This window comes from Elgaria multicarinata, chromosome 1, assembly GCF_023053635.1.
Source record: "Elgaria multicarinata webbii isolate HBS135686 ecotype San Diego chromosome 1, rElgMul1.1.pri, whole genome shotgun sequence".
NCBI classification, from domain to species: domain Eukaryota; kingdom Metazoa; phylum Chordata; class Lepidosauria; order Squamata; family Anguidae; genus Elgaria; species Elgaria multicarinata.
In genome coordinates, this window is record NC_086171.1 from 133,966,308 (window position 1) to 133,982,869 (window position 16,562).

Below are 16,562 nucleotides of genomic sequence, written 5' to 3' on the forward strand. Positions count from 1 at the left end.
CATGTACTTTCATTTTTGTTGCAGATGTGAGATCCAAACACTACACAAGGAGTGTTTCCTTTCCTGCTTTTCACTGCATAACTTTGAGGTGGCACTGTGGTTTAATGGCAAAGCGCAAATATACAAGCATACAAAGCGTTTTCTTTCCACCATTGGAATAATGCCTCATTTTCCCCGCTCTAAAAAAAAACTCACCAAAGAGCTGTTTATAAACAGAAGTGAAACTGGAAGGTCATGATGACACCTTTAGAACTGTAAACAACCATGAGTAGGGAATGAGAGCACAATAAATGCCTCATGTAGAAAAGCTCTCACAAGGACTTACTTTTGGGGACACATGTTTAGGATTGTGCTTTAATACATTAGAAAGAAGGCTTGGTTTAAAGCATTCAGCCTGATTAGGGATGGATGTATCTGTAAGGTTCACTTTCTTGTTCAAAATCTAAAGTTTGTGGTGTTATCTGGTTTTGTGTTGGGGGGTTTTAAAAATAAATTCTTCAGGGACCATCAGTGTTATTGGACTAAACATGCAGTTATCTGCAGCCAGTAGTCATGTAGTCCATCACCTTTCTTTTCCAATTAACTGACATTCATTTAATTGCTCTTAATACTGTGTGCTAAAAACAGAATGTCATTCCTATCATCTGACAAAAGTACTTTGAACATATCCACTAAATTGTAGAATGATGTCACCTGAAAAGAGAGAGAGGACTGAAAAAACAAATATTCATTCTGACTTGTTTTCTGTTTTATGCCTCACTTGCCTTCAGACTCTTAAGTATTTAGGTGACACATGTGCAAGTGCCCCACACATGCAAACATACAATTTTGTATTTGAGATCTCCCCATGGGCTGTGAAGGAGTTTAAGTACAGCCCTAGGGAGAAAGGTGTTTATTTGAGGACTCGAGATTTGGCCAACATGAGAATATTAGCACAAGTACAATGCGCTGACACACGCTGGGCTCTTGGTGCTCATAGATTGTGCTATGTATTGCTAAACAGCAACTTAAGTCTTCAGTTCAAATATGATACTCTTGTAGTGTTTTGACAAAGGTGTGTGTGTGTGTGTGTGTGTGTGTGTGTGTGTGTGTGTAGAGGATAATCACTTGGCCTACATTTAGAATCCATACTCATTTTAAGTCTGTCTTCCTTTAACATAATACTCAGCAATGTACTTCTACATTTTTTGTTGTTGAATGCCAAATAGATATTTAACTATCATCCTGCATAACACATACACATAATCATTACAATACAATATTTTGACATTTTTATGTGTTTTATTCTACCATAAAAAAATAATAAAGGAAAAATATACCTGCGTTTTGAAAGTTTAGTTTACGCTTGTTGACAAAATGTTGAGGATGTTTCCAGACGGAGGGCTCCTAGTGCTACCAATTATAAGGCACTGTGTAGCTATTTTGACTTTTCATTCTTACTGCATTTTCTGTGGAAAGAGAAGAGCTGGAAGAAGGTGGTGGGGAAACCTGGGGAGGTTTCAAGTAGAAGATATAATCATGGCCCATTTTAGAGACAAATCCCCAGTAAAATTCTGCGAATGAGGCAAGTTGATGGCATTATAAAGGCCCATCTGGAAGCACCCAATGTCATCTGGACCTCCTGTAAAATTCTGTGAATGAGGTGGGACCCTTGTGCAGCAAGAGCCTCATCTGGAGATGCCCTGCATGAAGTATTATTTTTCATTTTAAAAACAACTATTTGAAACTTTCCCCCTACAATTCCACTGCAAATCTCTCCCTCTGTAATTGGAATCAGTGGAGTATCTCAGGCTAGGTAAATTTCAGCACTGGGAATTTTAAGGCAAAGGCAAGGAAAACATCTGCAAACAACAACTGGTCACTACTATCCTAGCTCATCCCATTCAAACCTGATGGGCATATTCTCCTACCATTAGGGAAATTGAGGCCGTTGACTCTGGCAGCAAATGCTGGGAGGTGGCAGCAAGGTTCTGGAAGAGGGAGCTGTATCCCATGTGGCCCAGCCTGAGCCCCCTAAGCTAGCCTGCTGCCTTCAGAAGCAATAGAAGATGCTCTTTGATTAACAGTATTGAAGAAAGGCTCAACTGCCAGTCCAATCAGCTATTGTACATGGAGTGGGAGATATTTCACCGGCATTGAAATGCCTTGGGTGAGCCCTCATCATGGCCCATTTTAGAGACAGGCTGGAGTTACTACTGCACAGTGGTCAGACAAGGAACTCCCCAACACAACTTGCAACCCACAGAGTCAAACATTTATTTATTTATTGCAGTTCTATACCGCCCAATAGCCAAGGCTCTCTGGGCAGTTCACAGCTCTCTGGGCAGTTCATGGCCCACTAGCTAAGTACTGCTACCCATGCTGGGCTCAAGTAAATCTTCTGATGCTGATGCCTAACCAGGACTGGAAAAAATGTGCCAAGGGGTGAGAGAAAGTCAAAAGCAGCTTGTAGGCCACAGTATATAGCTGTTGCTTGCATGGGTTTTGTGTGTATAGCGGGTACATAAAAGGAAAAAGCCTCCATAGTTGCCAGTGGAAAGTTTTTTTCTTTTATTTATCCCCACCACACATGCATGGCTGGGGAGATTTCAGGAAAAATAGGGAAGTTTAATCCTACTCTCCAGGAACACGGCAGTCTCTATCTGAATTGGGACCATGTGTGCTTATGTGACTTAAATAAAAAGATACAATGTTTAGGAAACTATCCCCCTAAAAGACATTTTCAGGCATTTGTCCATTGCTTTCATGTCCCCATTCTGGACATTCACAAAGCAAAGAGGTCAATGCGGTCTAAGCATTTCTTCTGTCCTAGGAGGGCTTCCTGCTCAAAGAGGCCATAGCTAGACCTAAGGTGTATCCCTGGATCGTCCAGGGGTCAAACCTGTTCATCTAGGTGACACACAGGGGATCCAGTGCTCAGGCAGGGGTGAACCCTGGATGATCCCAGGATAAACCTTAGGTCTAGCTATGGCCAGAGACAGAATTTAGGCCTCTTTCTTCCTGTTTAACTTTCAGAGAAGATGCTCACGCAGAGCTTCAGCTTGAAGAAGACATGGAAGACACGATATAACTGACCTGGAATTATGCGGGGATAGGGGGATTGTATGGAAATAATAATGCATGCACCATGTTTCCTTCTTGATATATGTGCTTTAGGCCTGGGAGATGCAACCTGGAGAATTCCATATGTTTGGGGTGATGTGCCAGGTAGCATGGCCAATGGTCAGTTGTCATTCAAAACAAGTGGTGGGCAACAGGTTGCCAAGTGCTGATTTAGCCAATAATAAGGGGCTAAAAAAACCAATTTCCTTGTCTCCCAACCATGAGAAAGGTGTTCAGTGCTGATCATATGTTTCAGGTGGGATGAGAATTTTAACTTACACACAAGAGCGTGCATGTAGCCTGCTGGGGATCAGGACCAAGGTGCTCTGATTTTCAGAGCATTATACATGGCATGGGGTAATTTTACTGACATTATTTATAAATTTGTACTGTGTTCCTACCAATGGCCCTGTGACATTACCCCACAGTTCTGTTCCCTTATGTATGTCTGACTTTGTATGTCTAGTGAATGCAGAATGTTGGACTGAGTGGGTATGGCTGATGATGCCGTGGAAGGAGTATAACTGTTGGTTAGTTGGTTGGTAGTGTCAGTTAGGATTGTCAGTGGTGTGGAGAGTGAAAGGAGATAAGTTTTTAAGAGACTTAAGATTACTGTTATTATTAAAACTAGTAGATTAAGCAGGTTAACTTGAATTTGAAGTAACTAAGATCTGTTAAACAAAAATAAACATTTTATTTTGTTTTGTTACCTCAAACCACGTGTCTGCTTGGCTTTATCACCTGCTCTACAGTTACTACAGTAAACACCTTTTATATAACCTTCAGCTTATTACATACACAGTAAAATCTTTTCAAATTCCAGCCTTTACCCTCTCATATGAGGGAAAGGTTATGTTTTACCTACCTTCAGGTTGTTCAAGTGGTGGCGCTTGGCTTGAGGAGGGTTTGTGTGCAACAAGGCCTGGTGAGTGAGGCCTGTGTTGTGACAGGCCCCATTCAGAAGACACCTTAAACCATGGCTTTAACCATGGTGGTGAAGCCAGAAAGCCAGGCCATGTTCAGAATTTTTGCTTTATTCACCATGGTTAAAGCTGAATAAAGGTGTCTGAATAAAGGTGGTTTAAGCTGTGGTTTAAGGTGTCTTCTGAATGGGGCCATTAACTTTGATGATCATTCTACACACACAAAAAAAGAGTGGGGGGGGGAGAGAAAGATGTGCAGGGAAGGGGAGGAACAACCAATAGGATTTTTGAGCAATTGTTGATCTATTCTCTTCAATATATAACCATTTCTATTTCCAGAAAGTCAAAGATTCCATTCTTACAAGAATCACTGAGCTCGGAATAATTATCTCGTTGATTTGCCTCTCCGTGTGCATTTTCACATTCTGGTTCTTCAGCGAAATTCAAAGTACAAGAACAACCATTCATAAAAATCTCTGTTGCAGTCTTTTCCTGGCAGAGCTGATTTTTCTTGTTGGAATTAACATGAACAGTAATAAGGTGTGTACCCTTTCCTTATCATTTCTTCATTTTGAATATGAACGCAAATAGACGCTCTAAAGTGCCACTTTCAAAGGTGCGTGTAGCATTTCCCGGGCTTAATATGAATGTTGACATTGGAGTATGCAGACACGACTCACTGTGAATATAAAATCATCATCTAAGACTTCCAGGCAATCCCATTCAGAAAAATGTGAGCCCTTTGATAGAGAAGAATAGGTCTTCTGCTGCCCATAATCTATTTCGAGAATGGGGACCTTAATTAAGCAAAATGGAAGCAGATTCTTGTTTTTAAATTGACAATGTCTCAGTAATGGTTCAGGAGAAGTTGTGCCCATTTATTTCAATGGGAGTTGTCCTGTTGTTCTTCTGCCAGCGTAGAAAAATGCTGCTAGCTAACACACATCCCTATGAGGGGGTGGGGGGGTTATATAGGGTTGTATCCATTTGGTGGAAAGCATAACAGATAAGTCATATGTAATTTATATAGTCTGTTGTGTCAGTTCATATATTTCATGTGATTATACGTGTATGGGCAAAATAAATGTGTACGTGGATTGAGCTTTCAAATGAAATGGGCTCTGTGTTTTTCCATGTACTTACAGAAAAGTAATGACAGGGCTGGGGTGTTTTTGTATTGAGACAAATTTTCAGTGGAACAGGGTTTTTTCATCTGTACTGCAATAACATTTTTCACCTGTATTGCAATATACAAAGCCTTTTTATGTTATTCACTTACGCTTTTCTCTGTTTGCCCTTCTAGCTATTCTGTTCAATCACTGCTGGATTACTCCATTACTTCCTCCTAGCTGCCTTTGCATGGATGTGTATTGAAGGCATTCACCTGTACCTCATTGTTGTCGGAGTAATCTACAACAAAGGATTCCTACACAAGAATTTCTATATCTTTGGCTATGTGAGCCCAGCAGTGGTGGTTGCCATTTCTGCTGCACTGGGATACAAATACTATGGAACAACGGATGTGTAGGTCACTGTTTACATGCTGGCTTTAGTTATGGAGAATTCTGGCATTAGCATGTTCCTGTATCAACCCACTGGGATGTGACAGCATGAGCATGTTTCCGATATGAAATTTGGAACACGTAAAAGCAAATTGCCTGAGCACTGTTGGCAAATAGCCATCCTAGAAATGTGTGGCTAGTCATCCAAGATCTGGTAGACGCAGACAGCTTTGACTGCAGTGCTCTCCTTTTACAAAGGGGATGCGAGGCCTGAATGTGGACCTGCATTCCTCCCTCTCCCCAAACGGAAATGTGTCCTGTATTTAGTCTCCTACCCCAAAGAGGTGATTGGTGGTGGTGCTAAGCTGCCTTCCTTCACCATGTTCCCATTGCAACGTCCAGAAACATTCATGAGGCCTGAATAATGGATCAAGGAAATTATCAACAGACAGCCCATTTTTCAGGCCAAGTCATATCCATCAGGGCACATGGAAAATTGCTTCCACACATCTACCATCTTTGGTTGGGGAAGACATGTTGGGATTCCAGTGGAAATTGTCACTCATAATCTAGACTCATAATCTAAATTGCGAATTTAGCTGTCAAATCTATAAGAGCTCCTCCCTTCATTTCATGGGAAGGAGCCAGCTCTGGGCAGGCGTAGCCTGCCCCTTTTCTTCTCTGTTTATACATAGTTCTTTGTCTCTCACTCTGCCTAGTTTGCCTGTTCTGTTGTATTTCCCTATGTATGGCGAGTCTCTTCCTCTCCCTTTTTTTATTCAAGCTACTGAAGAAATACTTGTTTCTAACATTTTAACATCGATAATAAAATGTTCTCCTTTTTAAACTCTCTCTATGGCAACAACATTAATTTATTCTCTTATTCTTTCCTGATTTGATTATTGTAATTCTCTTCTCTCTGGTTTGCCTCTTGCTGAGCTTTGTCCTCTCTCTTATTGATGGGTCCAGACATAGTAGACAACATGGGAAACTGCTATAATGGAGGAATTGAGAACTTTCTGAAATGTGGCCAGATTATCCCCTTCCTAAGTATATTCTCCATGCCAAATTTCATTAAAATCATTGTGATTGTATGATAAGGAAGATGTCAGGCTTTATAACGATATGCTGATTAAAGCAGCTGTCTTAAGTCTACCCCACCCCCAGTTGTATAATTATGCTGCCTAATGTTTTGTATCTCCTTTTGCCTTCATTATATTCCATTCAGTGTTCCCTTTGAATCCAGTTTAAGGGTGAAACTACACCCTCTATACCAGGGGTAGCCAACCTGGTGTTGTCCAGATGTTTTGCACTACAATGCCCATAATTGCTGAGCATTGGCCTTGCAAGCAAATTGTGTTCCAAAACATCTGGACAACACCAGGTTACCCATCTGTGTCCATGACCATACCATTAGATGATCAGCAGTCTAGGATTCCAGAAATGAGCCTTGCAGCTTCACTTAACGACGTACTTACCAGACTAAGGGGTCCTACAGGATTGGAAACTTTCTAGCAGATAGGGGTGGTGGATTCAGCCCAGTAGAGGCTGGTGACCCCTATTGTAGTGGGGCAGTGTATCCAATCTCGGTTTCAGTCAGAAGCAGTCAGAACTCTAAAGGAGCTATCCGAAGTTCTGAACCCTACCCCCAAAATGGGTTCAGCAATCTTGCATAGCTTCTTTAGAGTTCTAACTGGTTCTGAATGAAACCCAGAGTGGATTCATCACCCCATTGAAATAGGATTTCACCTGATTCTCAGGACAAGGGGGATTAATCTATAAACACATTTCAAAGCATTATATCCTGTTTATTTTTCAGATGTTGGCTCAGCACAAAGAATAACTTTATATGGAGTTTTATAGGACCAGCATGTCTAATAATTCTTGTAAGTATGCTTTTTCTTTTCTTTTTATTGGGGTATATAAAATTGATTTTAAAAAAGGTATGTAATAATCACTAACCCATTGCCAGCCGAACTGTGAGTGCTAATTATGTGGCAAAAATAACTATTTGAGATGTTTTTAAAGAACCATGCTAAAATACATTTCTTTGTTACATGCCTAAGTACTTCGCCTGTCTGAAATTCATATGTTTGATTAGCTAATATTTCGGTGGAAGGGCTGTTTCTTTCAACCTGATGGCTTGAGGGAACAGAATTCTCTGTAGCAATTTTGGAGTGTAAGATGTAGCATCTTTACATGTCAGTGATATCTCTGCAGAACTCAGCAGGAGGTGTACACAGACATGAAGCCAGGAGACAGATAATCTGGTATTTCAAATGCTGAGTTACTTAATCTTTTATCTATGATCGGTCATCTTTGAAGATTAGGCTGTCATCTTTATGATTTTATCATTCTCGTGTACCCTGCCATCATCAAGGCTATTTTAAACAAAATTGCGACATCAGAGACAAGAACCCTCCATTTAATACAAGCAGGCAAGTCAAGAATTGATACCCTCTATTTCCGCTCGGAAAGGAGACTTCTTAATTCCTACTGAAAATATTTTCAGGCCAGATCTTTTGGAAACATTTGGTGTCCTGTTAAAAATGAATAAAAATTGTGAAGGGGACATGAAGTGGTTTCCTAAGATACACATGTAAAAATGGATGGAGATCAACTAAGAAATGTTGGGAGAGCAGGGCCAGATCTACACCTTGTGTCATACTGATACGATCCTGTCATAATGGTGCTAGGTCCATCTTGCACATTTATAGTGAACACAGTGTATAATGACCTCGTGGTATTTTGGATAATACGCAATAAAATGCAGTGAAATTATGCTAGAAAATATGGTATACAGAATGCCTAATGTGCCCCAACAGTTATCACTGCATGTCAATACCAATAAAAAGCACTAGTGTAAAAAGCCCTGGCACACTGCTACGTTGGAGGATATAACTTGAGAATTCAGCTGTAACGTCTGTTCATTATTTAACTGATAATACAATGCAGCTAAAAATACATTTTGTATTTGTGTGAAATACATGAATCTATTGCCAGTCTCATAGTCAAATATATAGGTATGTTTTTAGTACAATCTTTTTCCGATTATAAGAATTTGGGACAAGTGGTTCTGATGTTTTATCCTGATCCAGAAGCCCAGACATGTACTGCAACACGTACACACACACTACAGTGAAAGTTACCATTAGTTAAGATGGGACTGGCAGGATTATCTTCCAGAGTTATTAAAAAAATACAAATACAGTTAAATATTGCTGGACTAGCAGACTTAATGTATTGAAAATGGTTCACAAATATATAGACTTGGATCCAGAGATCCCATGAGCAGAGAATGTTCCTATTGGCAGAAAGGGGCCAGAAGAGGCCATTTTCACAAATTTTCCTTCCCTCTGCTCTTAGAAAGTCTGCTCAGAAGTGTTAGAGTACTCTCCTAAACAGTGAGGAAGGTGGTGCACTGAGTAGCAGACTTCCATGCCATAAATCAAATTGCTTCTGCAATTTCTTTCATTTTCAAAAGAGGTTATGCAATGGGGATATGATGTTTGAGAAACACAAATCCAAAGTTTGCTTGGGAGTGCAGAACTAGTCACCTAGTATTTTGGATCCAGAACATATATTTTATATGGGCCTTTTTCTTAATGCAAAGTCTCTCTGTGTGTTTATGTGTGTGTGTGGTGTGTGTGCGTTATAAAATGCCTTAAGAGCTGAACATAAGTTATTAAGAACATGGGTTATAGTATACGTATAGATTGATTTGGATTACTTTCTTTGAAATACTTTGTTTAAGGCAGATCTTTTGAGTATTACATCCCTGGATATAAAAGCTGAACACTTAGGCATTTATCACCCAGCATTTGTTCTTCTACAGGTGTTTTCTTTTTCTTAAGATATTTGCTCATTAATACCAAGGTACCATTAGAATTCTGAAGTGTAAGCCACTGGCCTATAATTGATCCAATCAACCATTTTTATTTGTATCCTTTTAATGCATACACATAAAAAGGTCTGAGTTAGATTTGCTAGATTGAGCTTTGGGGGAAAAGGAGTGCTTTAAACCTTTGTAAAACAAGCCACAAGCTAAAGATAATTTTCCCAGCTTGTTTCGCCTTGCAGTCTTTAGAACCACAGACTACGTTTCAGATTAGACCAAAGCACCAAAATCAAGCAGGGTGGTGTGTTTGCGCATATATGAATAATGTGTTTAGAACAAGCTGTTGGGAAACAAAGAAAAGTTGCCTGCATGAATGCTTGCAAGAATAATTATGACCTACAAGTAGAAGAGATGTAAAAGCTTAAGGTACAACTATGTCAATTTCTATTCTACCATTGTATCCACTACTTAACAGAAAAGAGGATAAATTAAGTACACTGTTTAACACATGGAAAGAACACACGCGATACACTGGCCACAGGATCCCTCTTCATGCATTAGTCACATGAAGGTGTCATCATGAGATTACCGAGAAGGGGCCACATGTTGGACAAGCTATAAGAAAGGAACTTATATGTCAGTGTTCTATGCAGCCAGGAGACCTGCTGGCACCAGTGTCCCAACTGAGTGAAAGCCTACCCATGAACTGCTGGTCGTCCATAGGCTTCTTTGCTGCAGATGGCCACACTAACGGGTGAACAATGCAAGTAATACATGAAGAAGGCTAGGAATGTCACCAAAAACTGCCACTCTGTGGCAAAAAAAAACACAACCCTGGCCATAGCATTTTAAACTTCTTAGCATGTGGATTGCTGCTATCATGTTGTGCATCTTAACATCTAAAATGTTCAAGGTGAGAATATATTGGTCCCTATAAGCAACTTGGAGGAGCATGGAATGAAAAATCACAACAAAATGATGATCCATATGGTGATCCACACTCAAACATTGCCAACAGACTGAGGATCATTTGCCACAAGGCTCTTTTGGTTGTTGCAGTGATTTGCACATGGGTTCTAAAATACAAATGTCAAAGAGACATAGGTAGAAAGCAGTAGACAACAGATGGAGTCCTCACAAAGAGAAATGGTGTGATCCCACAAAGGGCTGGGGTCATTCTCAAACATACACAGTTCCCAAAATAGGTTTTAAATTACTCACAAGGTCATATCTAATACTTGCTGCATCACAGACCTGCACCTAAAAAGACATTACTTTAAATGTATGTCTAACAGCTACATCTCCCCCCATTTTTTCTCTAGAGTAGGCGCAGGGCTCCATTCCAGATAAGAACACTACTATGTGAGGGGGAGGGGTGTTGGGAAACTTTTAATACACAAATTCAGTTGGTTGTCCTGCAACCAACTGAATTTGGGGGTGGGGGGGATCAATTCCTTTTTTATATAAGAATGTACTCAAATTAGTAAATTTCTTCATAAACAGGACAGAGAAATTGAGATTCTAAAATAAATAAATAAATAAATAAATTGAATGTCAGAGAAAGCAAACTGACAGGTTTGTCCATCCTAGGCCAGATTTACACCAAGCAGGATAAAACACTTTGAAAACATTTTGGAAACTGTATACGTTGTGTGTCCTGGGCCCCAACAGTTGTCAAAACTGTTATAAACTGTTTTGAAGCAATAGCGTAGATCTTGCCCTACTCTTAGTAAAATGTAGGTTTAAAGTTTGAGTGAAGCTCTCCAGTGATGAAACCAAAGAATTCAGAAAGGAGGGCATTTTGGGAAACATACAACCAGTTTGCTATGCCATTCAGTCTGTGTGCCGTCAGCATACCATGTGCTCATGGAAACTGGCTTATTCACATATTCACCAAGGGCACAAACCAGCGAAATATAAGCACATGAAAGACAGATTGATTTTAGTGGGTGAGTTAAGCACATGTTTAAATTTCTCCTGTTGGATTCAAAGCGTCTTTTGAAAAGCCCTTCACTTTAGATAGGTTGTGCCCATACTATCTTTATTATTTATTTCACCCTTATCCCACCCTTAGTCCAAGAAACTCAAAATGGAATGCGTGATCTACCTGCATTTTATCCTCACAACAACCCTGTGAGGTGGGTTAGGCTGAGAATGACTGGCCCAAGATCGCCAATTGACTATCTTAGCTGTATGGGGATTTCAACTTGAGACTCCCTGGTTTAATTCTAATATTCTAGCTACAACACCAAACTTGATTTCTGGAAACTACCCTCCCCACAGATAACAAAAATTTAAAATATATATTATGCATGTGCCATTACAGAATCCTCAACATTTTATTTCCACCCCATTAACACTTCTTCCTGTTGTTCTTAAATATTTTCCAGTACTGTATCAAACTAGAACAAATAACTAGACAATTTAGGCAGGTGTATTCATCTGGGAGATGATAATGAGAGAAACCAGACAGCAGACATACCTTTCATTGTTTGACTGCCAGCTTGTGAGCAATTTCGGGCAATTAATATGGCATACATTTTCATTTTCCAGCTTAAACTGTTGCATAATTATCAACTTAAGTCTCTTCTGCCCTGACTAAAGCAGCACTGAAGCAGCATTTTTACCCACCCATTAGCCAAAAGGTAGAAAGCTTTCTTCATTCATGCCAGGTTGCACATCAGAATTCAAGCTTGTTAATTCTAACATTGATAATAAGGGTCATCGGGGAGAATGATGCCTATACAGCTGTCCTGAACATCAGACATTTTTGAAGGAGCCTTATCTAATATGATATGGTTTGGTTTCTTTTTTTAAAAAGGAATTATGTGACTAAAAAAGTAGCAGGAGACATCTTTTTTTACACACATGCATACACACACACACACACACACACACACACTATTCCTGTTTTTCTAAGATTTGACTTCAGCATATAGATGGTTTCATCAATTATTGAGCGAGAGCCTGAGAAAGTAGGAAAGGGATGATTTGGGAGCTTCAGTTTTGAAGTTTTGAATGAGAAACACTCAACTGTCTCAGAAGTAGTGTGTCAAAATCTTTAGAATTAGCTCTGAGTTTCCTAGGCTGGCTCTTCTTTGTAGAAATAGAGAGTCACAAAGGGTCTAATCCTTCAGCAGCTTTGATACCAGTTAGTTTTCAATATTCTTATATCAGAGAAGGAGGAAATCACATCCTCTTCTCCCTCCTTTTGCTGATATTCATACAAGTGCTCTTTGAATTCTTCAGTTACAGTACATTGTATGAAGGATTGTTTATACAGCATCTGCCCCAAGCAATTTAATTTTAATTTTAATTTATTTTAACTTTATCCTGGTTGTGCTTTTTATACTGTATTTTGTAATTGTGCTTTTAACCTGTTGGTTGTTTTATTGTGATTTTAATTTTTGTGAACCGCCCAGAGAGCTTCGGCTATTGGGCGGTATAAAACTGTAATAAATAAATAAATAAAATAAAATAATTATTGTTATAACATTCTTCCTTTCTTTGTGGCAAATTCATTTTTTTCCAAGCAGGTCTAATGTGTTTTGTTACATATGATGAAAATGGAAAGAACAGAGCAAACTACAAACAGAATCTCCACCGAACATTCTGAGCATCATAAATATACACGTTTTCATAGCTCACCTCAGTGATAGAAGGAATTAAGGCTTGGCTTAACAATACATGTCAAAGTAATCCCATTGAATGAAATGGGACCATTTGTGCATGATTCATGAAGACTGCAATACCCCTATACCCTCTTACCAGGGAGTAAGTCCTGGCCAGTGACACTTAATTTGAGTAAGCATGTCTAGGGCTTTGCTGTATATTAAGAAAAAGTTGGGAATTGTAATGACATACTATGCAGTACCCTCACCAGCTTTAGCAGGTGTGTTCCCAAACCAGTCATTGAGGAATTGCTGCTTACAACTCCAGTTTGAAACATGTAGCCCAGAGTACCTTCCTGAAAATGCTGGGATAGCACAAAGAAAAATTGCAAGAGGCAAACAGCTTAGCACCTTATAAGAGCAAGCACTACGCCTCCATACCATGAGTCAAACCCCTAAACTATGATTAATTGATTAGATGGATTCCATTGAGACTATAACTCAAAGTCAACACAGAGATGTTGCATATGCATTAACAGGTTTTGTGTATTTTTAAACCCTTAGCACTCAATTAAAAATTATGCTTCATTATGCTAAATCTAGATTTATTTTACATAATATCAAGCACTAATATATTTACTCCATCAGATAACGTCAGGGTATTCTTCTGCTCTATTTTAAACGTAAAAAAAATCTTAAACACTGTTTACCTATAATCTCAACGGATAGCACTTCAACAGGCTTTCTTTTTGCCAAATATGCACTGACGCAGTTCACGCGTCACAGCTAATTCCAGGGTTGTTTAACCCATGACTTGATGGTTGAGTGTGAGATAGAGTAGTACACTGACTCCTCCCACTCACCACTTCAGCTTTCAATTAACAATCCAGGAATATTATGAAAAAGGTCAGAACAAAGCAAACAGCAAAGGGAGTAACTCTGGTTTGTTTAAAATCTAGACAACCCAGGTTTCCAGGTTTGCATGGAATGAAACAATCCAGGAATGTTCTAGAGTTGTTAATAGAAGCAAAAGCAGGCAAGCTTGTGGGGACAAGCACACAGTCCTAAACGACTGATTATTAAAAATCATGGTTGTTTTATAGTTTGAACCAGATCGTTAAGTACAAGTGCAGTATTGGAGCTATGAAGCATTTTAAATATAATAATAATTAGAAAATCAGTTTCAGAAGGAGTGTTTGAGAATGAAGTGATGTGGTGTGTGAGAGGAGACATTTAGGGATTCATCAGACAAGTGTTTTATCATACGCTCACTACTGCCCACTCACGGTTTTTTGCATGTCCTTTAGATGATGCCATCCACCTTCCGCATGCCTCTCACTCCTTCTTGCCTTTTTTTCCATCACAAAATGGACCCCTTTTAATCCAACTTCTTTTTAGGAAACAGGATGTGCCGCCATTTCCTGCTGTGTGGAGGAAAAGCAGCGCAATAAAAATGGCCCTGAATAGGCCATGTGGTCTTTATTTACTTCCTCTTTCTTCTCCAGGATGAAAGAGGAAGTACTGTAGGACATGAGCGGGGACAGAGAAGCAATGGTAGGCAACCACAATTTTTCTCCTGTCTGATTACGCTCTTAATTCTTTTCCCACTACCATTTGTATATTCCCATTACTGCCTACACCCACACCCTAGAAGCTCTTCTCCCATAAAACGTATGTTGGAAACATTCATTTGAAACCCTATAGAGTTAAAAGTGAGTTGTGAGGCAATTTGAGAGGGGTCAAATGGCCAGTATGTAAAAAGTTAACTTCCTCTTCCTGCTGCTATTTTTCTGCTCACCATCACCACTATTTATTTATTTATTTATTTAAGGATTTTTATGCCGCCATTCAGCCAAAAGGCTCTCACGGCGGCTTACAAAAGTATTTCTTGACAGTCCCTGCCCACAGGCTTACAATCTAAAAGACATGACACAAAAGGAAAGGGGATTGGGAGGGAGGAGGAGGAGATCCAAGCTGCTTTTCTAAAAAGAAACAAAAATCAGCATCATGGTCTGTTATACACGTTTGTGTAACTAGGAACTTAGTAAAACATGACTCCCTGGAGACATTGGGGGTCATTTTCTCATCAGGGAGTGAAAGATCTAATAATCAGAGAGGTTCAGTGTTACTTTAGGAGAGGAAGCAATAGAAGGTTTTCCACTTTCTTCCTTTCACCAAAAAAAGTGTTGCCACCACTCGGAGCAGCAATACGGCTGCAACTAGCAGCCCAGCAGTGTTGGAATGTCCCACAGAATAGTCCAATGACAGTGATGCATCATCATGATGTAGCATTGTTCAAGAGGCATTGGGGGGGGGGGGGAGATAGCCACCCTTATTGGCCAGTGGAAGCAACAATCTTTTTTCCCAACAGTGCTCATTAGAAAGACTCTATATCATGATTGGTGCAAGAAAATGGAGGGGGGAAACCTTCAACCTCCTCTCATAATGGTAAACCCCAAATTAACAGATGGTGCTCTCTCCCTGAAAACATGCCTTTTTCCATTTCCATTTTTCATGGCTTTCCTAACCGCAAAATTAATAAAAATATATCTGGCAAATTCTTTGTCCTAACATGATTTCTCACAGCTTGAAGCATTTATCTTCTTCAGAGTGACGTGAGCATGTTTTAGGTGTTGAGCAAGGTGTTCAGCAATGACATTTGTAAAAAAAAAAGTTTAACAAAGATATGAAGGTACCACAGCTTACTCTAGTTATTACTTTGGCTCACCTTTACTCTAGTTATCATTTTATTTCACCTTATTTTTAGCCCACCCTAAAAATTATGGGTTGGTTAAAATTCTACATGAGGTATTCATTGTATACTCATTATACTTTACTCACAGTTGTTTACAGGTTCTTTAATGACAACGTGACCTTCCAGTTTCACTTCTGTTTTTTAAGAGCACTTTTCTGGGTGTGTGTGTTTTAAGTACAGCTTTTTTAAAAAATACAGCTTTTTATACTGTATTTTGTATTTGTGTTTTTAGATTGTTGGTTGTTTTATTATATTCTTCATGGTTTTAATTTTTGTGAACCGTCCAGAGAGCTTCAGGTATTGGGCGGTATAAAAAAGTAATAAATAAATAAATAAATAAATAAAATCAGTGGGGGAAATGGAGTATGGAGTATTTGTGAAAGCAAAAAAGATGTATTTTTCTACTTGTGTAATTGTGATATTCTACAATAGCACAGCGCCACATAGAGGTTATATAGGAAAGGAAAAGCTCTTTGTGTAGAGCTCGAATCTCAATTCTGCAACAAAATTGAAAGTAGATAAATCAGATTAATAGCCTGCCCTTGTCTAGAAAAGCTCAAAATCCTGTCACAACTATTCAGTAGACTGTATGAGAAAATAAAGGAAGGAAACAAGCGAAAACCAGAAAACGAAATTTATTAAATCCTCTCGCATCCCTAACTAATCCAAAATTCCAGTTTTTCTATCATTCACCTAAGATAGTATATTATGATTATCCTGCCACCCAGTAATCATCCTTACTTTCCCTACCCTTTCTCACTGAGGTACACCTTTACCTAACCTTCCATCATTGGATGCAGTTTCATGCGCGCGCGCACACACACACTACTA

General features: G+C 39.3%; 1 protein-coding gene across 1 annotated transcript in view; it reads left to right on the forward strand.

The window, feature by feature from the left end:
• The window catches only part of ADGRL4 (adhesion G protein-coupled receptor L4), a 113,415-nt gene that overhangs the window by 83,043 nt on the left and 13,810 nt on the right, over positions 1 to 16,562 (forward strand). The window contains exons 11-13 of the mRNA XM_063137030.1: positions 4,365 to 4,565; positions 5,329 to 5,549; positions 7,347 to 7,413. Coding sequence (XP_062993100.1) covers positions 4,365 to 4,565; positions 5,329 to 5,549; positions 7,347 to 7,413 — 489 coding nt within the window. The remainder of the gene's footprint in view (positions 1 to 4,364; positions 4,566 to 5,328; positions 5,550 to 7,346; positions 7,414 to 16,562) is intronic.